This window comes from Bos taurus, chromosome 27 (assembly GCF_002263795.3).
Source record: "Bos taurus isolate L1 Dominette 01449 registration number 42190680 breed Hereford chromosome 27, ARS-UCD2.0, whole genome shotgun sequence".
Classification (NCBI taxonomy): domain Eukaryota; kingdom Metazoa; phylum Chordata; class Mammalia; order Artiodactyla; family Bovidae; genus Bos; species Bos taurus.
Window position 1 is genome coordinate 19,892,999 of NC_037354.1, and position 22,915 is coordinate 19,915,913.

General features: G+C 44.5%; 1 protein-coding gene across 2 annotated transcripts in view; it reads left to right on the plus strand.

The window, feature by feature from the left end:
• Positions 1 to 22,915, plus strand: part of MTMR7 (myotubularin related protein 7) — a 100,657-nt gene that overhangs the window by 45,060 nt on the left and 32,682 nt on the right. For both annotated transcript variants that reach the window (XM_059882215.1, NM_001075641.1), the window contains exons 4-5: positions 5,239 to 5,396; positions 15,246 to 15,374. In XM_059882215.1, the coding sequence (XP_059738198.1) occupies positions 5,239 to 5,396; positions 15,246 to 15,374 (287 nt within the window). The remainder of the gene's footprint in view (positions 1 to 5,238; positions 5,397 to 15,245; positions 15,375 to 22,915) is intronic.

The window sequence follows — 22,915 nt, forward strand, 5'->3', positions numbered from 1 at the left end:
GCAGCCAGATCCAGAAAACTCTTTAATTCTTCTTAAAGGAATAAGTTAAAATTGGGCTGTACCCCAAGTAAGGAAATGAATTGACTCTGTAGATCTGATGTACTAATAAGGTTATACATTTTTCTGATTAGAGACCCCTGTTTCTCAGAGGGCTTCATTTCTCCCACGTCCTTTCTTTTCTCCTCCCTCATTAGCTTCCTGCTGTTTATTTTTGTATCTATCATCTTTCTCTCTTGCAGTATTTGTGGGCCCTTTTTAATATTTAAACCATTTTTGGGGACTGTTTTCCCATTTTATAATAGCATTTTTCTTCCTGCTTATCTGAGTCCGTAATTCTTCTGCGTATTATCTGTGGTTCTTAACATCTCAGGATTGACATAGTCTCATTAGCTTACTTTGACTTTTTGCAGTTCTTATCAGAGTCAGTGCCACTTTTAAGCAGTTTTTACAGTAACAATTTCCTTTTCATTGATGATATTAAACTCTGGGTCCAGTAGCCCTTTTCTACTAAGTGTCAGCTTCCTGATGTTTAATTTGAGTACTTGTCTGGTGAAAACAGACAAGAAAGTTATCGTTATTTTTATTTTAAAATGTGCAAAACCCAATAATAACTGTTATCTTATCACTCCTCTTTAAATGGTTTTTCAATTACATTTATTTGAAGTTGCCTGAATTAAGTAGAGCATGGAGAGCAATTTAAATTTCATTACTTTGGATTCTAAAACCCTACATATCAGAGAATGTGTGCATGCTAAGACGCTTCAGTTGTGTCCAACTCTTTGCGACCCCATGGACTGTAGCCCACCAGGATCCTCTGTTCATGGGGATTCTCCAGGCAGGAATGCTGGGGTGGTTTGCCATGCCCTCCTCCAAGGGACCTTCCCGACCCAGGGATCTAACCCATGTCTCCTGCATTGCAGATGGGTTCTTTACCTGAGCCACGGGGGAGGCCCGTATCAGAGAATCAGTTCAGTTCAGTTCAGTTCAGTCGCTCAGTCATGTCCAACTCTTTGCAACCCCACGGACTGCAGCACGCCAGGCCTCCCTGTCCATCACCAACTCTCAGAGTTTACCCAAACTCGTGTCCATTGAGTTGGTGATGCCATCCAACCATCTCATCCTCTGTCATCCCTTTCTCCTCCTGCCTTCAGTCTTTCCCAGCATCAGGGTCTTTTCCAATGAGTCAGCTCTTCGCTTCAGGTGGCCAAAGTATTGGAGTTTCAGCTTCAACATCAGTCCTTCCAATGAACACTCAGGACCGATCTCCTTCAGGATGGACTGGTTGGATCTCCTTGCAGTCCAAGGGACTCTCAAGAGTCTTCTCCAACACCACAGTTCAAAAGCATCAATTCTTCAGTGCTCAGCTTTCTTTAGAGTCCAACTCTCACATCCATACATGACCACAGGAAAAACCATAGCCTTGAATGGGTACATGTATATGTATGGCTGAGTCCCTTTGCTCTCCACTTGAAACTATTACAACATTGTTACTTGGCTATACTCCACACAAAATTAAAAAGTTTTAAAAAGTAAAACCCCGCATACCTGTCCTTCTGATGACTCCTGGTGAATTTCCCGTTTCCTTCCTCATCTTGCCTTACTTAACTGACCTCGTGCTTAGTTGCTCAGTCGTGTCCAACTCTCTGTAGCCACATGGACCTTAGCCCGCCAGGCTCGTTTGTCCATGGAATTCTCCAGGCAAGAATACTGGAGCCAGTTGCCATTTCCTACTCCAGGGGATCTTCCTGATCCAGGAATTGAACCCACGACTCTTGCATCTTGATTATTAAACATTCTGCTGTGTATTTTGCAGGAGATGGAAGTGCTTTGGAAATGTTCAGTAAACCTTGAATCGACGTTAATGGTACTTTTTAATGTTCTCAGAGTAGGCAGTTTGTAGCTGAGGGCTTCTCCTGTGGCTTCTGGGCAAGAAGCTTGCCTACATTAACAAAACTGAGCTTTGACTGACAAAAATGGGGGTTTCTCTGCCATTATGAAGAGTTTTACATAAATTGGGCCAAAGGTATAGTCGATCATCCTTTTCCTTAAAAATAATTGAAAGAGAATTTAATGGCAACCCATTCTGATGGCTCCCAATTTAAGAGGGATCTTAATATTGGTTACAAATTATTCTTGCATGAATTTATGTGTGGTTTCCTTGTCTCTTCCTAATGACAGCGAGAATGATCCCATACACAGAAAATCATCAGTAGTCATAGAGTGGTTTTCTTCCTCTACCTTTAAACCTATGTATAAGCATTTAACCAAGGGAACTTAACTTCTGTCATTTCCCCATCTTCCTTAGCCCTCCTTTCACTGAGGGAACAGAGGCTTTCTCAAGAGATTCTTTTGGCTTCTTGAACAAATTGCATTTGTGGTTAACATTATGATATCAGAAGCCTGAGTCATGAAAATGGTACTTAGAGATGGAAAACATATGTTGGTGTCAGGCTAACTATTTCCAGAACTGGATGTCAATTTTATATGCTGTCTGCCCAATTTGCTAAGATGGCAAAAACTTCCAGTTTTTACTGGAAGTGTCTACATTGTGCGTGTGTGTGTGTGTGCACGTGTGTGCATGTATGTGTACATGTGCATCTTCTTCTTTGTTGAAACTGTATGCTCAATTCTCGAATTGGAAATACGACATCAAGAGACACTAAAATAGAATATAGCTTATCTCACTGATAAACCCTAGTCTTCTTGCTTCTTTTTTTGCAAGAAAGAACACCTGCCTAATGCTAAAGTCAAGTATGACCCTTATCTTATCATACTTGTGTTGTTGTTGTTCAGGCGCTCTGTCATGTCTGATTCTTTGCAACCCCATGGACTGCAGCACACCAAGTTTCCCTGTCCTTCACTATCTCCCAGAGTCTGCTCAAACTCATGTCCATTGAGTCGGTGATGCCATCCAACCATCTCATCCTCTGTTGCCCCTTTCCCCTCCTGCCTTCAATCTTTCCCAGCATCAGGGTCTTTTCCAATGAGTCAGTCAGGTGGTCATACCTGTCGGTGAGTCATTTCAATAGTAATCAAAAGAAGCTAGAAACAGTCTTGACCTCAGGCCGCCTGTGTGTTACTGCGGCCTTTTGCTGGCGCTGGTTTGCATTGTTGGACTTAGAGATGCATGTTTAGGAGCATTCAGTTGTTCACGCTGAATTCCACTGACAGATGAAGGAATAAAAATGATCTAAGAAAACCGTAAGGAGAAACAGTTCTATTGGAGATATGAAAAGGAAGTTTAGGGGGATGGTTAGAAACTATACAAAAGTGGCCCGCATGGGGGGAAGGGAGAAGGGGCTGCCTCTGGGGGGCAGCAGGTGTGGTGGGGAAGAGCTTGCGGTGTATAGCGGACTCCAGCCTGCTCGCTGTGTGACCCTGGGGACACTGCCAAACCTCCCCGTGCCTCAGATTTCTCATCTCTGCAAGGAGACCTGTGATGATGCCTACTAGATACCTGTCAGTATGTTTAATCAGAAGAGAGTCTGGAATGAAACAAGGGTTCACTATCAGCCGCGGTTTATTATCACCAAAAGTGCTTCGATTTGCACTGTCTAGAAGGTAACTGCTTGCCACATGGGGCTGTCGAGGGCTTGAAATGTGGTTGGTCTGAACTAGGATGTGCTGTTAGTGTGAAACACACACAGAATTTCAAAGACAGTACAGCACAATGTGAAAAATATTAATAGGTACTATATTCCATATATGTTGAATGATGCCTTGGATATGCTGGGCTAAATAAAATATATTGTAAAGATTAATTTCACTTTCTTTTTACAATTTTCGTGTGACTACAAGGACATCTTACATGACACATGTGGCTTACACTGTATTTCTGTTGGACAGCACTGGTTAAGTTGCCTCCCTCAATGCGGCAAGGCCAGAGCAAGAGAACCAAAATCCTCGATCTTGCTGGGAACGGCTGTCAGGCCTGGCCTTGCAAGCACAAAGGTGATGCCCAAAGTCAGAGATGGTCTGGCAGACGTGAATGAAGTCTGTCATCACGCGTCCTTCAACTCACCACTCATGGACAGCGTGCCATGCACTCTGAATGAATCTCGTTTAATGAATCCTAGAAATGCCGTGAGAACAGTACAATTCTGACATTTACGTAGTTGTTGAAAGCTCAAGTGTTTTCAGTGCAAATATTTAAATATAGTCCACAGTCTTTTCCAACTGTTTTATCATTTCTTTTTTAACGCTATTTGAGCCTTAGAACATGGCAGTGGCCAGGCCTCTCTGTAACTCTGAGAAGCCATCCCAAACTTGAGCTCGACATACATAAACAGATTGAGTTCTGGTTGTCAAAGGAATATGTATGTCCTTTAAAAAAAAACAACAACATTGCACTATATTTGATTTACTATACTGTGTTAGTTTCAGATGTATGGCAGAGTGATTCAGTTATACCTGTATGTTCTTTTTCAGATTCTTGGCCTTTGTAAGTTATTACGAGTTATTGAATATAGTTCCCTGTGCTATACAGTGACTCCTTGTTTATTCTCTATATAGTGGTGTGTATCTGTTTAATCCCATACTCCTAATTCCCCCACTCCTTTCCCTTTGGTAACCATAGGTTTGTTTTCTATGTCTGTGAGTGTGTTTCTGTTTTGTAAATATGTTAATTTGTACTGTTTTTTAGAATCCATATAAAAGTCATGTCATATAATGTTTGTCTCTCTCAGCTTGACTTAGTGTGATAATCTCTGGTACATCTATGTTGCTTCAAATGGCAATATTTCATTTTTTATGGCTGAATAATATTTCTTTTTAATATATGTGTGTGTGGGTGTATGTGTGTGTGTGTGTATATATATATATATATATAAAACATCTTCTTTATCCATTCATCTGTTGATGGACACTTAGCTTACTTCCATGTCTTAAACATTGTTAAGAAACATATGTTCTTAATTCATTTTTAAGCTCCATATTTTATGTGGTCTGAAAATATAGTAGTTTTCAAAAGAAACTAAAAAAAAAACAACTCACAAGATGGGGAAGGTCACACTCCTGAAAGGAAAGACGTTCTTTTAAAGTTTTGTTCAGTTGTCCTGAGGTCTTGTCATTGTTGGGAGGAGGTGGGTGGCCCCACTATAGAGATGGGGTGCCTCTAGGAGGGTCCCGAGGGTAAGCAGCTGGGCTGGCTTCTCCAGCCCGGACAGAATGTATTTGGGGGGATTTGGTTGTGGCTTTGACTTGGCTTGATTTGGTTTTATTCTCCCTTATTTTTTGCAGTGAAATATGAGGAGCTGTACTGCTTTTCATTCAACCCCAAGCTGGATAGAGAAGAAAGGGAACAAGGCTGGATGCTGATCGAGCTCAGCGAAGAATACAAGCGCATGGGCCTCCCTAATGAATATTGGCAGCTCAGCGACGTGAATAGAGAGTACAGGGTGAGTGGAGGCATTTGGTGAAATGAGTGCTTAGTCGCTCAGTCACGTCGGACTCTTTGTGACCCTTTGGACTGTAGCCTGCCAGGTTCCTCTGCCCATGGGGTTTTTCAGGCAAGAATACTGGAGTGGGTTGCCATTTCCTTCTCCAGGGGATCTTCCCAACCCAGGGATCAAACCCACGTCTCCTGCGTCTCCTGCATCGCAGGTGGATTCTTTTCCCACTGAGCCATGGGGGAAGCCCATTTGGTGAAATGCGGATACTTAATCCAGATGAAGCCCTGACATCACAGAGCTGAGCATGACTTCTCTTAGCTCTCCTTTCGTTCCAACAGCTCTTTGTGGGCACAGATGTGTGGATTTCCAAGTCTCCCTTGGGTATTGCCAGCTGTATTCTCCACCTGCATCTGGGATCAGAAAGTTTGAAGAAGCCACCTTAGAGACCATCCCCTCCAATGGCTGAAGGAGTGGAACCCCAGCGAGGCCCAGTGGCGCCCTCCGGGCAGGGCCTCCCTTCTCCCGCCCGGTCTTTTTATAGCTCAGTGAGTGATGAGTAGGGAGTCGCAGAGGCTCTGATGGCAGTTTGGCACCAACTCCTTCTGGGCTCCCTGAACTCTTGATTGGTACACAAGGTCACCAAGAGGCTTCACTGGAGAACCGTGGAGAAACATGTCTGCACTTCCAAAGGGAATGGTGGGTGGAGGGATGTGGAGGGGGGCAGGGCTGATTCATATTCTCCCCAAGGGTGGGCTTGCACAGCAGGGCTGGTTTCCCTATTAATTTTTAAAGTGCTTCAGTAATGAAAGTACAGTCAGAACATTGTAGAGAATTTGCAAAAGAGAGAGAAAAAGGAACAAAACAGCCCGTATCCCATTGCCCTAATGTTCTGTATGTGTGTGTGCTAAGTCATGTCCAACTCTTTGCCTGGAGAAAATCCCATGGACTGTAGCCCACCAGGCTCCTCTATCCATGGGATTTTTCAGGCAAAAAGACTGGAGTGGGTTGCCATTTCCTCCTCCAGGAGATCTTCCAAACCCAGGGATCATACCCAAGTCTCTTGCATAGGCAGGCAGATCCTTTACCACTGTGCCACCTGAGAAGCCCATATTCTTCTAGTAGGTTTTTAAACTTTTCCGTTTTTTCTCATCTGCGTAGTTTAATAACTTTCTCTTACATGAGTAACGTATTTCATTGTTTATAATTGGAGAATGTGGAGGCAAAGGAATGGTTCAAAAACATACAACAAAAATGGAATCATACTGCCTATGCCTGTGTTTTGATTTTCTTCATGTAACATATTGTGAGTATGTTGCTGTCAATAAATATGTGGAAGGTCAGGTCCTCCCACATCTTTCTTCTGAATAACTTTATTATTTTATTTATTTTCGGCTGTGCTGGATCTTTGCGGCTACACGGGCTTTTCTCTACTTGCGGTGTGAGGGCTTCTCATTCCGGTGGCTTCTCTTGTTGGGGGTCACAGGCTCAATAGATGTGGTGCACGGGATTAGTTGCTGTGCAGCATGTGGGATCGTCCCAGATCAAGGATCAAACCCGTGTTTCCTGCACTGGCAGGTGGATTCTTGACCCCTGAGCCACCAGGGAAGAAGCCCTCTTCTGAATATCTGGAATTTGTAGATTATTTGGAATAGAATGGCCACTTTCAGGATGCTGACTTTTCTTCCTAATTGCACTTAAATCTAGCAGTCATAATCTTACACCGTGAGTAGACATTTGCCCCCTTTCTGTCTTAACCGTTATAAGGTATCCGGCTAATGTAATGATTTGTTCTGCCACTAAAGCCGACCTTTGCAGTGGATTTTTAGCCTTGAAATGAAGGAAAGGACTTCCCTGGTGGTCCAGAGGTTAAGAATCCGCCTGCTAATGCAGGGCACACAGGTTCAATCCCTGGAAGGCGTGGGAGGATTCCACATGCCTCGGAGCATCTAAGGCCCATGCACCATGACTACTGAGCCCATGAGCCGCAACTGCTGGAGCTCGCCCTAGAGTCGGTGCTCCGCAGCTGAGAGGAGCTCCCGCTTGCCGCAACTGAAGAAAGCCCGTGAGCAGCAACGAAGACCCAGCTCAGCCAAAAATAAATAAATAAATAATTGGGGAAAAAACAGAGAGAGAGACAGACAGACAGAAAGAAATGAAGGAAAATCCAAGTTTAGTATAGAAAAGTGAATAATTAAAAAAATATTTTTAAAAACATGACACACTCTTGGGTGAGGGTGAAAATGAGGCTAAGCCACATCTGTGGAATAGTATTTCCTTGGAAACACAGGTTCTTCCTATGTCTGATGAGGTTTCCTTCTAGACTTAGCAGCACAAACATGACTCACATTTAGTCACTCAAGTCCTACTGTGTAGAGACGGCAAAACATGAGTTACTCAGCATCTTTTCCCCAAAAGTAATAGATAGCAAACATAAACTAACAATCAGCAAATTGTGCTGGAACAGAAAAGGTGAAACCCTAGGGGATTTTCTGACTTTTACAAAATGTTGTTAAAATGAGACAAAGATGATGAACCCTTATTTGTTACCAGCTTAGAAAATATAATAAAAGTTAATTCTGTCAAACCATTTCTGACTAATAGTCCATTGGGAAGGTTATGTCGTCATCCATTACGTTTGCTTTTAACCTCATGGGTGAGAAAACATCTGCTTTTTCCTTCCTTCTTTTATAAGAGTTACTTCTTTCTGTTCACAAATTCCTTGATGTAAGTGGGGCTAGTGGTGTCATCTGTTGGAGAAGAAGCTGCTGCCTGTGGTGGAAGCGACTCCATACGTGGAGTACGGAACTGAGGTTCCAGAACCAACGCTGCCCTATTCTCTCCAAGCTAATTGTCACCAGCATCATCTGTATCAGCATTGCTCTCATCTCTTTTTATAAGACATTTGCTTTGGGTAGTCTCTCTAAGCTAAGACTTCCTTTTATACCTAACGCTTGTTTTTTTTAAAGATTTTTTTTTTAATGTGGACTATCGTTAACGTCTTTATTGAATTTGTTATAGTATAACTTCTGTTTTATGTTTTGTTTATTTGGCCACAAGGCACGTGGGCTCTTAGCTCTCTCACCAGGGGTCGAACCCCTACCCCCTCCCTGCATTGGAAGGCAAAGTCTTAACCATTGGTCTACCAGGAAAGTCTGTGTACCTAACTCTTAAAATGCTCTTTCTTTAAATAAAATAATGGGCATTCATTACCAGGTTAAAATTTTAATCTGTTTCTCTTCAAATAAAATTGAAAGTATAATCCAAACCAGTAATTTTTAAAAATCTTGTTTGTGTCAGTTCTCTGCAGCTATAGTTTATGTATTATGTATTATTTTATTTATATATAAATCATTTCATGCTGTTCCTACCTTACACCATAAATTTCTCCCTATTACATCATTAATTCCATGAAGTAAATTTTAGGTCCTAAATGCTTAAGAAGGCAGCTTCTTAAGCCGCTAACTCTCATCCCAAAGCACTCAGCTGTGTGACGGACCCTCAGGAAGTACAGAGGTCTGATTATAATGCCATGGCTGGCCCCTCATATGGATACGACCCTGCAGTGGTAAATGCGTTTACTGGGAGGTGGTAACCAGGGCAACAAGTATCAGTTTTTTGGGGAATGTGAAGTCTTTGGGGCCAGTAACTCTTTTATTATTCATTACCGCCCTAGCACCTAACCTAATGCCTGGCACATAGTACGTCATGTTCAGTAAAAATTTGTTGATAGACATCAATATTCTGTTATAGTCATCACACTTTTAAGAGACTAGAACTTAATAATTCCTGCCACTGAAAAGAAAGGACGATCATGTAACATGATAGAGGTGCTAATTGTCACTATGATGGCAATCGTATTACAGCATACAAATATATCAAATTAATATGTTCTACACAGGAGATGGCAAGAGTGAACACCAACATTTTAGCAATCAGTAAACTAAAGTGGAATGGAATGGGCAAGTTTAATTCAGATGACCATTATATGTGGGCAAGAATCCCTTAGAAGAAATGGAGTAACCCTTTTAGTCAACAAAAAAGTCCAAAATGCAGTACTTGGGTGCAGTCGCAAAAACGACAGAATCTCTGTTCATTTCCAAGGCAAACCATTCAGTATCACAGTAATCCAAGTCTATGTCCCAACCACTAATGCTGAAGAAGCTGAAGTTGAACAGTTCTATGATGACCTACAAGACCTTCTAGAACTAACACCCCCAAAAGATGTCCTTTTCATCATAGGGGATTGAAATGCAAAAGTAGGAAATCAAAATACCTGGAGTAATAGGCATGTTTTGGCCTTGGAGGACAAAATGAAGCAGGACAAAGGCTTGAGTTTTGCCAAGAGAACACACTGATCATAGCAAACACCCTCTTCCAACAACACAAGAGAAGACTCTACACATGGTCAACACCGAAATCAGATTGCAGCAAATATTCTTTGCAGCTGAAGATGGAAAAGCTCTATACAGTCAGCAAAAACAAGACCAGGAGTTGACTGTGGCTCAGATCATGAACTCCTTATTGCCAAATTCAGACTTAAATTGAAGAAAGTAGGGAAAACCACTAGACCATTCAGGTATGACCTAAATCAAATCCCTTATGATTATACAGTGGAAGTGACAAATAGATTCAGGGGATTAGATCTGATAAACAGAGTGTCTGAAGAACTATGAATGAAGGTTCACTGTACAAGAGGTGATCAAACCATCTCCAAGAAAAATAAGTGCAAAGAGGCAAAATGGTTGTCTGAGGAGGCCTTACAAATAGCTAAGAAAAGAAGAGAAGCGAAAGGTAAAGGAGAAAAGGAAAGGTATACCCATCTGAATGCAGAGTTCCAAAGACTAGAAAGGAGAGATAAGAAAGCCTTCCTAAGTAATCAATGCAAGATCAAGAATGGGAAAAGACTAGAGAGCTCTTCAAGAAAATTAGAGATATCAAGGGAATATTTCATGAAGAGATGGGCACAATAAAGGAAACAAACGGTATGGACCTAACAGAAGCAGAAGATATTAAGAAGAGGTGGCAAGAATACACAGAAGAACTATACAAAAAAGATCTTCATGACCCAGATAACCACAGTGGTGTCATCACTTACCTAAAGCCAGACATCCTGCAATGTGAAGTCAAGTGGCCCTTAGGAAGCATCACTATGAACAAAGCTAGTGGAGGTGATGAAATTCCAGCTGAGCTATTTCAAATCGTAAAAGATGATGCTGTTAAAGAGCTGCATTCAGTATGTCAGCAAATCTGGAAAACTCAGGAGTGGCCACAGGACTGGATATGGTCAGTTTTCATTCCAATCCCAAAGAAAGGCAATACTAAAGAATGCTCAAACTACTGCACAATTGCACTCATCTCACACGCTAGCAGAGTAATGCTCAAAATTCTCCAAGCCAGGCTTCATCAGAATGTGAACCGTGAACTTCCAGATGTTCAACCTGGATTTAGAAAAAGCAGAGGGACAGAGATGAAATTGCCAACATCCACTGGATCATAGAAAAAGTAAGAGAATTCCAGAAAAACATCTACTTCTGCTTCATTGACTATGCTAAAGCTTTTGACTGTTTGGATCACAACAAACTGTGGAAAATTCTTAAAGAGATGGAAATACCAGACAACCTTACCTGCCTCCTGAGAAATCTGTTTGCAAGTCAAGAAATAACAGATAGAACCAGACATGGAACAATGAACTGGTTCCAAATTGGGAAAGGATTACGTCAAGGCTGTATATTTGTCAGCCTGCTTATTTAACTTATATGCAGAGTACATCTTGTGAAATGCCAGGCTGGAGGAAGTACAAGCTGGAATCCAGATTGCTGGGAGAAATATCAATAGCCTCAGATATGCAGATGACACCACCCTTATGGCAGAAAGTGAAGAAGAACTAAAGAGCCTCTTAATGAGAGTGAAAAAGCTGGCTGAAAGCTCAACATTCATAAAACGAAGATCGTGGCATCTAGACCCATCACTTCATGGCAAATAGATGGGGAAGCAATTGAAACAGTGATAGACTTTATTTTCTTGGGCTTCAAAACCACTGCAGATAGTGAGGTGACTGCAACCATGAAATTAAAAGACACTTGCCCCTTGGAAGAAAAGCTATGACCAACCTAGATAGCATATTAAAAGCAGAGATGTTACTTTGCTGACAAAGGTCCGTCTAGTCAAAGCTAAGATTTTTCCAGTAGTCATGTATGAATGTGAGAGTTGGACCATAAAGAAAGCTGAGCCCCAAAGAATTGATGCTGTTGAACTGTGGTGTTGGAGAAGACTCTTGAGAGTCCCTTGGACTTCAAGGAGATCAAGCCAGTTCATCCTAAAGGAAATCAGTCCTGAATGTTCATTGGAAGGACTGATGCTGAAGCTGAAACTCCAACACTTTGGCCGTCTAATGGGAAGAACTGACTCATTGGAAAAGACCTTGATGCTGGAAAGATTGAAGGTGGAGGAGAAAGGGATGACAGAGGATGAGATGGTTGGATGGCATCACTGACTGGATGGACATGAGTTTGAGTAGTTTGAGTATGCTCCGGGAGTTGGTGATGGACAGGGAGGCCTGGCGTGCTGCAGTCCATGGATCACAAAGAGTAGGGCACAACTGAGTGACTTAACTGAACTGAACACCTGAAGTTGTATTCCCTGGTGGCTCAGACAGTATAGGACTTCCCTGGTGGCTCAGAGGGTAAAGCGTCTGCCTGCAATGTGGGAGACCTGGGTTCGATCCCTGGGTCAGGAAGATTCCCTGGAAATGGAAATGGCAACCCACTCCAGTATTCTTGCCTGGAGAATCCCATGGACACAGGAGCCTGGCAGGCTGTAATCCATGGGGTCGCAAAGAGTTGGACACGACTGAGTGACTAAGCATGCACACGCACACCTTGAATTATACACTGTTATATATCAAATATATTTCAATTTAAAAAAACTTGTTGAATGAGTGAATGAATTACCTCCAAAGATTCTTCTTGACCAGGCCAAGTAAGACATGTAGGCACCGCAGGAGGGTTTATTTAGTGGAAGAAATAAGCAAATCACTCCCTTATTAAAATAAAAATATTATGCAGGAATGTTTTTAACTTAATCCACTTCAGTTGTCTAAGGCAGAATAAATATAAAGAAAGTTCAAAAGAGAAGCATTTCCCACTTTTCTGAACTTCTCATTTTCTCTCTGAATTTTCTTATGTGATTTTCCAGGCCAGACAAACTTTTGGGGGGCACATTGAGTAGTCTCAGAATCCGGCAGCATAAATTGCACTGTGCTTTGTATTATTAATTGTCATAATTTTAACTTCAGCTGTGTGAGCTTGTTGGAAGAGCATTACCCGTCAGCGCTTTCTAGGATTGATGTTTGATATCTACTGGAAAGTGCTGTCTGCTTTCATGAGAGCAGGGATGAATTTACTTTTGTCCACTTGGTGGTAGTGGTTGCTGTTCAGCTGTGAAGTCACGTCCGACTCTTTGTGACCCCCTGGACTGCAGCATTCCAGGCTTCCCTGTCCTTCACCATCTTGCGGAGTTTGCTCAAACTCATGTCCATTGAGTCGGTCATGCTATCTAAGCTCTCATCCTCTGTTGTCCCCTTCTCCTCCTGCCTTCAGTGTTTCCCAGTATCGAGTCTTTTCTGTTAAGTTGGTTCTTTGCATCATGTGGCCAAAGTATTGGAGCTTCAGCATCAGTCCTTCCAGTGAATATTCAGGGTTGATTTCCCTGGAGAGGAAATGGCAACCCACTCCAGTATTCTTGCCTGGAAAATCCAGTGGACAGAGGAGACTGTGGGCCACAGTCCATGGGATTGCAAGAGTTGAACAAGACTTAGCGACTGAACCACCACCAGCGCTGTTAAAGAAAGTGGGTAATTCCCAACTTCTGAAAACCTACTAATTTCCTTTTTAAAACTGTTATTTTAAGAAAATGTAGTAAGTCTGATGCAGTGACCACACGTCTCTTGAATTCAGTGTAGTCATGTCCTGACTGCTGACTCGAGAGAGGTCCAGACACCGGATTTGCAGGGGAAGCCAGGGCAGTGTCTGGGGGAGTCATTCCAGTACAAGCTTGGGTTCCAAGTAGGTTGGACCATGTGTTCTTGGGGTTTTCCTCCAGAGTCTCAGTGCCAGAGCCCACGTTGACGTCTTTGGTAATCTTTCCTAAAATGCCTTTGGAGAAATGCTTTGGGCCTGAGAGTGTCACTTCAGTGACCTTTCCGTCTCCTGCTCAGCGTGGTGTCCAGTCTGGTAACAAAGACAAGCGGGGAGGCAGGCGAGGGAGGACCTGAGCACAGAACAGTTGACGTGAGCTTTGTGGTGCGTTTTCGTGCCCTTCTGCTTCAAGGTTCAGAGTGGTCAGGGCAGGCGAAATGGACAGAGGACGTGCACACAGCATTTCGCCTGCTGCTGCACCTGCCTGAGGACGCTCCTTCAAATGCCCAAGAAGATGCTTGACTTCTAGGAAAAAAAGTTTACAAACTGCCATTCAAACGATCCTCCTGTTGCAAAAAGAGGGATTGTTGTTGTTTTAGTCAGTAAATCACATCTAACTCTTTTACGATCCCACGGACTATAGCCCGTCAGACTCCTCTGTCCATGGGATTTCCCAGGCAAGAATACTGGAGTGGGTTGCCATTTCATCCCCCTCCAGGGGGTCTTCCCGGACCAGGGATCAAACCTGTGTCTCCTGTACTAGCAGGCCGATTCTTTACCACGGAGCTATCAGGGAAGCCTCAAAAGATGGGTTGACCAACATCAAAGCAAATGATGTGTCTAGCAACAAGTTGACCGCTGTCACTCTTGCTGCCACTTCCGCTTTTGTCAGACCCAATGGGTGAAGAGTCTTGTGGGTGTTACCTGACTTGATCCTTGTATCGGCCCCGGGCAATGTCGTTTCTGTTCCCCGTCAGTCTTAAGAGAGTAGCAAGTGCTCAGTAGTTGGATTTCTCGAAAGTCATGAAGTTGGCAAACTGGAACCAGGTTCTAAACCCCTGATTTCTTTTTTGAAGATGGCTTTTTTAAAGTTTTAATCTGTTTATTAGTTTGGCTGTGCTTAGTTGCAGCATGTGAGCTCTTAGTTGTGGTATGTATGGACCCAGTTTCCTGAGCAGGGAGCAAACCCGGGTTCCCCCCACACCCTGTATTGGAAGCTCAGAGTGGAGTCCTGGCCCCCGGACCACCAGGGAAAGTCCCCTAAACCCCTAATTTCTGATAAAATTCCCAAGGTCATTCCAAGGCTCCAGAGATTCCACTGGGGGAATCACTGCCAGGGATGTGCAGAAAGGGTAACTCATTTCTTACCCCTTGTAAAAATCGACACATAAAAAGCAGAAAGCTGTTATAATGCGTGGTGAGGGGTGGAATGCTAGGAAGTCCGGGGGAGAGGCCCTGAGTTGGCCCTGAAGATGAGCTTGGGAGGTTGGAAGGGAAGAGGGGTCCAGAGAGCATGCTGGCTCGGCTGTTGCCTCAGATGGGAGCACGCAAAGGGCGTACCGGGGACCGAGGGGCCCCAAGGAGGACATCGTCCCCCAGGGTGGGGCTGTCTTGAACAGATAGCTGACATTTTCTCAGTTGCCAGGATGCAAAATTGCTTTTCCCTTTTTGATGGGAGAAACGCCCATTGGTCCCTGTCTTGCCTCCCACTCCATGAAGAGCCCTGGGAGATAAGGGGCAGTGCCCAAGGGCAGGAGGCTAAAGCGTGTCTGACTGTTCCACTGTGGTTTCTTAGCATCAGAGCTTCACTTTCTCTGCAGGGGCTCTGTAACTGAAGAAAACTGGAGTATGCCACCCTCAGGCCCGGCGGGATGGAATTTCTGGTGGCAGTTTGCACAGCACAACGAGGCCTAAACACCCCTTGTGTTTTCCACGCCAGATCTGTGACTCCTATCCGACCGAACTGTACGTTCCCAAGTCGGCCACGGCACACATCATAGTGGGGAGTTCCAAGTTCCGGAGCAGACGGCGATTTCCTGCCCTTTCTTACTACTATAAAGATAACCACGTAAGTCTTAAGGCATGCTTTTGTTTCGGGCTTTGCTTTTCTTCTTTTATCATAAACAGGCCTTTTTCCAGGGGCCTTCTGCCCTGTGTGTGGGTTTGAATTCCTTTTCAAGTATGTGGATGTTGCTGTGTGTGTGGTGTGGCACAACACAACTTGTGTTAGAGCCTTGGCCTGTGTTAGAGCCTTGAACGTTGGCCTCCCGTGTTTATTTGACAGTAAAGGAACGGGAGGCAGAACACTCCTAGACTTAATCATCTGAGTGGGCACGTCCTCTTCTAACTGGTCACCTTGAAAGGCTCTCTGGGGCCAACCCATCGCAATGCCTGGTTTAGAAAAGCCCTCAAAGTCATGGCACATGCTTTATCTTTTTTTAAATGGCATATATATATATATATTTTTTTTATTTCCAGCATCTAGTGCCTTTTATATGTAATATGTGTGAGCTGTTCACATCCTGTTGGTTAGAACTGCACAGGGCAGGTGAGAAAACCCAGTCTTACAGGTAACCATGTAAACAAGCAAAATCTATGCTTCCATTTCTGTGAAGGACACAGAAGCTAATTTGGGAAGAAAAGAATGGTCTCAGCTCCCTGCTTTAGAAGTCATTTGACTTTAGCCAGGAGAAAAAGTTTGGGTGGCGCAGTGGTGAAGAACCTGCCTTCCAGGGCAGGAGATGTAAGAGACCAGGTTTGATCCCTGGGTCGGGAAGATCCCCTGGAGGAGGGCATGACAACCCACTCCAGCATTCTTGCTTGGGGAATCCCACGGACAGAGGAGCCTGGGGGGCTACAGTCCACGGGGTCGTAAAGTCAGACACGACTGGGCATGCATGCACACAGGCGGTTGACTTTAATTCGAAACTGTTTGATGGGGACTTCCCAAGTGGCGCCAGTGGTAAAGAATCCACTTGCCAATGCAAGAGGCGTGAGAGACATGGATTTGATCCCTGAGTCGGGAAGATCCTCTGGAGTAGGAAATGGCAGCCAGCTCCCGTATTCTTGCCTGGGAAGTACTGTGGACCGAGGGGCCTGACAGTCGCAGCAGATGTGTGTAAGTGTGTGTGTGCCATGCATGGACCATAGGCAGGATGGAGGGCAGGGTCTATGTCTGTTCTTTTTTTTTTAAAAAAAAAGTTATTTAATTTTTGGCTATGCTGGATCTTTGTTGCTGCATGCAGGCTTTCTGTAGTTGTGGTGAGTGGGGGCTACTCTCTAGTGTTGTGCGGGCTTCTCACTGTGATGCTGCTCTTATTGCAGAGCCCAGACTCCAGGTGCGTGGACTTTGTAGTTTGTGGGCTTAGTTGCCCCGAGGCATGCGGGATCTTCCCGAACCAACCTCTAGACCGCTAGGGAAGTCCTATGTCTGCTCTTAAAAGGAGGCTTTGAAAAATACTCTGAGCAATGTCACCTTGGCCAGAGTAAGCGTATGGCCTTCAGGGTTGCCCACTTTGAAGGGAAACATTCATTCAGCAGTGTACATTCTGTTAATTAAAATGGTACAAATGGTGTTATTTTCAGTTAACACTCACTGCTCTGACATGGTCTGAAGAAGGCAAGTAACTTCATTAATGTCCTATATTGTGCTTTGTGCTTTGCTAAGTCGCTCAGAAATGTCTGACTCTTTGCAGCCCTGTGGACTGTAGCCCGCCAGGTTCCTCTGTCCCTGGGATTCTCCAGGGAGGAACACTGAGTGAGTGCTGGGCCCTCTTCCAGGGGATCTTTCCAATCCAGGGATGGAACCCACATCTCTTACGTCTCCTGCATTGGCAGGCAGGCTCTTTACCACTAGCACCACCTGGAAGCCCAGTGTCTTATGCTGCTGCTGCTGCTGCTGCTGCTAAGTCGCTTCAGTCGTGTCCAACTCTGTGCAACCCCATAGCCAGCAGCCCACCAGGCTCCCCCGTCCCTGGGATTCTCCAGGCAAGAATACTGGAGTGGGTTGCCATTTCCTTCTCCAATGCGTGAAAGTGAAAAGTGAAAGTGAAGTCGCTCAGTCATATCTGACTCTTAGCCACCCCATGGACTGCAGCCTACCAGGCTCCTCCATCCATGGGATTTTCCAGGCAAGAGTACTGGAGTGGGGTGCCATTGCCTTCTCCGGTGTCTTTTGTTATTTGACTCCTAATATATTTCAACCTACACACAGCTGGTGCTATGGTGAGAGGAAAAGGAAGATGTGAATCTTTTTTGTTTTTAATGATGGGATGCAAAGGGATGTGGAATTTCATGATACTGTATTGAATATTTGAATTCAGGCTGCCAGTAACATGTACTCTTTTTTGTAGCATCCACTGGTAAACAAGTAAGAGAGGAGAGGAAGGGAGGATCTTTTACTGTCGTTTCAGAGAGGGGGCATGTGCTGGGTATTGAAAACGTGAGCATGGCACTCATCCTGCTTCTTTTCCTTCTGTTCAGATTTTCTTGAGAAAAGGGGTTATTTTTTGGTCAGTGTGAGTATCATAAAGGGAAAATATGTCATGTCTGAGGATGGGAGAGAATTTTTAGCAGTTAGACCGCAGAGGCTGGCCTCTCTGCCTGCTGACGTCAGAGCCTCATCAGCCCGTTCCCGCTCTCGTGGGCTGTCCTCTGCTTGATCTCCAAGCCTGGAAATGAACTCACACAGCTATCAGTTATAGTTCAAAATAATTGATTTCCTGAACTTAAAAATGTAAAGCAGACAGTTTCCTTTAAGTTTTAGCTCCTCTTACAAGGCGCAGAATTAGAGATGTTTTCTAAGTGTGGCTAAAGGACCCAGTTGCCCCAGGGAGATACTTCATGTACGGGTACCCAGATGCCCACTCTCCCAGCCTGGGGATCTAACATCTATGCTGCAGGTGGAATACAGTCAAATTTGTGGGTTTATAACAATGTTCAGGGCTTCCCTGGTAGCTCAGATGGTAAAGAATCTGCCTGCAATGCAGGAGACCTGGGTTTGATCCCTGTATCAGGAAGATCCCCCGGAGAAGGGAATGGCAGCCCACTCCAGTATTCTTGCCTGGAGAATCCCACGGACAGAGGAGCCTGGTGGACTATATAGTCAGTGAGGTCACAGAGAGTTAGACATGACTGAGCGACTAAGCACAAGGTCAGTTAAGTAAAGCAGGTAAATTAAAACCAACAGCAACCAAAGTCGGGCTAGAGAAACGTCCAGTCTTTATGCAATCTGAACTGAGAGGAAATACTTCTGTGCTTTGGGAAGGCCGAGTCCCTGATCTTCTACCCACTCTTAAGACAAACCTGATAAATACTCCACTGGCTTTTCATTGAGCAACTAACTCAGACTTTAATATCCAGGTTAATTATGTCATGCTTCCGAGGTAACCAGGGATTTTTATAGCGGGAAGCGTCTTCATTAGTGAAGGTGGATTTCTCTGGTTCTATGGGAGACATGGGAAGTAACAGTGCAGTTTTTGATGATGTTGCTCAGCAGAAGCAAAACCCACTCTCCAACCAGGTGGTCTGCAGTGAAAAGTAAAGTTCCTAAGTTTGCTGACCTGTGTTTCTTCCTTTTTGTGATTTTATTTTTTAAGTAATTTATTTATTTCGGCTGTGCTGAGTCTTCATTGCTGCTTGCAGGCTCTCTCGTTGCAGGGAGCAGGGGCTACTGTCCAGTTGGGGTGCGCGGGGCTCCTCACTGCCATGGCTTCTCTTGTCACAGAGCATGGGCTTTAGGAGCACAGGCTTCAGTAGTTGCGGCCTGAGGGCTCTAGAGCTTAGGCTCAGTAGCTGTGGTGCATGGGCTTAGTTGCCCTCAAGGCATGTGGAATCTTCCAGGACCAGGGATCGAACCTGTACCCCTGCATTGGCAGATGAATTCTTAACCACTGGACCACCAGGGAGGTCCCTTTTTGTGATTTTAGACATTTTAGACTTGAGTATGTATTCCTGCTCCAGTAGAACTTCAGTCCAGTTCAGTCGCTCAGTTGTGTCCAGCTCTTTTTGACCCCATGGACTGCAGCACGCCAGGCTTCCCCGTCCATCACCAACTCCCAGAGCTTGCTCAAACTCATGTCCATCTCGTCGGTGATGCCAGTAGAACTTAGGTTTGTGAGTAAGAATCACATTTTCTAGTTAAATACCATTCCTCACATAGCACCTTGTTACCAAGGAGCACCGAAGATTTTGTTGGTGAGACGAGTTGGCTAGTGTTGGGTAGTGGGAATCGGTGACTAGATTAAGAGAAGCTTGCCACGTACCTCATGTCAGAAACAGGAAGTCCTGGTGAGGGTCCTTGGATGTAAACCCCCTTGCTGGTGGTATATAATTCCTTCTGGATCAGCTTTTATCAGACATGGTGTTACAGTCACTTCCTGTTGACCTATTGGTGAGGTCGGGGTTCCCGTCTAGGATTACTGGGATGCCTAACACAACGTGACACCTGACACTGGACAGAGGAGGTTGACAGCAGTTTATTAGCTGCATACACTCACTGCCCAGGGGAGGAGAGCACTGGCAGGAGTAGAGTGAACCAGCAGGGATGGTGGAGGCAGGCTCTGTAATATCAAAGGGGTGAGGGGTTCCCTGGTTCCCAGCAGAGGATGTGATTGGCTTGTTTGAGCAATTCCACAGGCTGGCAGGGAACAAAACCCACTCCTTGGAAATGAGAAGGAGCTGTACCTGGTCCCCTGGGAGAAGGGCTGCTTAGCTGGGGGACTTGTACCCACGGGAGCAGGGTATGGATGGGAACTTGCTGCTGGCCATTTAAGGCCATCCCGATTTACCAGGTGTTGTGGGCAGCACGTGATGTTACTTTCAGGCCTTGAACCACACTCCAGGAGTTACCTGGAGCCATCCAGAATCATTTTGGATATCAAATATAAAACAGCTTTGTAGATCACAGTTGGAGAACTTATCTGTGTCACTTGTGTTCAGAAGCTGCTTATCTTTTGTTCTTATTTACTAAGTTTCTTAATTATTTTTAAGAAAGCAGTTCTGCTTTTAAATTGTTAATATGGTAGCAATAACCCTGTATACGAGACAGCAAAAGAGACACTGATGTATAGAACAGTCTTTTGGACTCTGTGGGAGAGGAAGAGGGTGAGATGATTTGGGAGAATGGCATTGAAACATGTATAATATCATATATGAAACGAGTCTCCAGTCCAGGTTCGATGCATGATACTGGATGCTTGGGGCTGGTGCACTGGGATGACCCAGAGGGATGGTACGGGGAGGGAGGAGGGAAGAGGGTTCAGGATGGAGAACACGTGTATACCTGTGGCAAATGCATGTTGATATATGGCAAAACCAATACAATATTGTAAAGTTAAAAAATAAAATTAAATTAGAAAAAAGAAAAAAAAAAGAAATTGTTAATAGCATGGCTCCCCAAATTCACAGTACAGATCTCTCAGAACCCAATTCTGGAAGATTTCCAAAGAGGCAGTTTTTTTGTAAGAATAGTACAGACCATCTTGCCCTCCTTTTATAAATAATGTTTATTGAAACTAACTGCATTAGGCGTAGTTCTAGGTGCATTATCTACCTTACCCACTCTGCAGTTTCGTTATTATTATTATATCCATATTAAAGGTGGAAAAACCAAGGTTCAGAGATGACAGGTAAATCACCTAAGATTATAAAGGAAGTGAGAACACTGTGCTTAGTCACTCAGTCGTGTCCGGCTCTTTGCGACCCTGTGGACTGTAGCCCGCCAGGCTCCTCTGTCCATGGGGATTCTCCAGGCAAGAATACTGGAGTGGGTGGCCACACCCACCTCCAGTGGATCTTCCCATCCCAGGGTTCAAACCCAGGTCTCCCACATTGCCGACAGGTTCTTAACTATCTGAGCCACCAGGGAAGCCCAAGAATACTGGCGTGAGTAGGCTATCCCTTCTCAAGGGGATCTTCGCAGCCCAGCAATCAAATCAGGGTCTTCCTGATTTGCAGGCAGATACTTTACCAGCTGAGTTAAAAGCCAGATGTTTTTGAATCCTGCATCTTAATTCTGTATCATGCTTCCTGACTTACTTACATACATGGACGCTTGTGTTGGTTCAGAATCCAGGATCAGGAAATATTTTGCCTGGATTCAATTCCTGGCTTCCCCAGTTACTAGCTGTGTGTCCTCGGGAGAATTATTTCACCTCTCTGTGCCTTGGTTGTCTCATCTATCAAATGGAGAAAATAAGAGATCTTAATGTATATGGTAGTTGGGAAGATTAAGAATACGCAGAGTTCTTATAATAGTGGCCACCATATAGGAAGCATTCAAAAAACATTGGCTGTTTTAATCAGTAGCTCTATTAATGGTGCACACGTGACAGTTTAAGATTGAGCTCTGTCTCTGCTCTCATGTGGCTGACATCAGTAAGACAGGCCGCCAGGTAATGGTGAGATTCAGTCAACAGTCTGACTCTCTGGGGTGTGTGTAGGGTGGACACGGGCACCTTGAGGTTACTGACCACCCTGTACCAAGTGTACAGCAGTGTGCCAGTAGTCACTGAGTCAGTGATGAAGTCTGTTTGGAGCCCATCTGTACATAACTAGGAAAATGTAATTAATATTAAAATGTAGTCTGTTTAATATATCTTGTTTAATTTATCAACTTATCTCATAGTAGAACTCTGTTCTGATTTAACCCTTCACCGAGAGCAGTTTCTCGGCCTGGAGGTAATTGGTAATGGTTGTTGCCACTGACTGGCTTCATTTCAGAGCGGGAGACCCACTAGTTGAGTGAGTTTCGGTGTGCTACGCGCTTGCTTGGACAAACTCTCATTTTGAAATGTTCTCTTCCCCATTGAGCTCTTCCGATAGGAGCTGAGAAGCTGCCTGATGGTAGCGGTCCTTAATTAGCATTTCTTTTTTTTTTTTTTAAACAATATAGAAATAAATAATTATTGTTAATTACATTTTTTAAATTTTATTTTTAAACTTTACATAATTGTATTAGTTTTGCCAAATATAAAAATGAATCCGCCACAGGTATACATGCGTTCCCCATCCTAAACCCTCCTCCCTCCTCCCTCCCCATACCATCCCTCTGCGCATTTCTTTAGCCCAGATTAAGCAGCTCAGAACTGTTCTCTGCTCGGTCAGAGGGGGTGGCTGACCCGACCCCTCTAAACATCAGGAGACACGGGAGCCCGTGTGCAGCCCCATGAAAGCCATCCGTGGCGATTTGCCTTCTGCTCAGGATGCAGCTCGCCTGCGGTCCCCGAGCCCCGCTCCCTGGTCCCTGCCATCACGCACCTAGCTCCTGGCTCTCCTCTTGCTGGCTGGCCACCCATCTGTGGTCAGACGCCCCGGGCCCTTCCTCCTCCACTCTGTGGTTGGACATCTGTTGCCAGCAACTCAAAAATTCAGCAGCCCTTTGCCTTGCTTCCCACTCTGCAGGCACCATGCTCCTGAATTCTGGCTGCAGGCCCAGGGTTCCTGGAGCCCCTCAGTAATTCCCGCTGTGTCAGAGAATGTGCTGGAACCCTCAGACAGGTGCTGTTAGCAATTGTTAGAAATGTCTGCAATTCTCCATCCTGCCAGCAGGGTCTCAGCTGGAGGATCGTGTGTGTGTGTGTGTGTGTGTGTGTGTGTGTGTGTGTACGT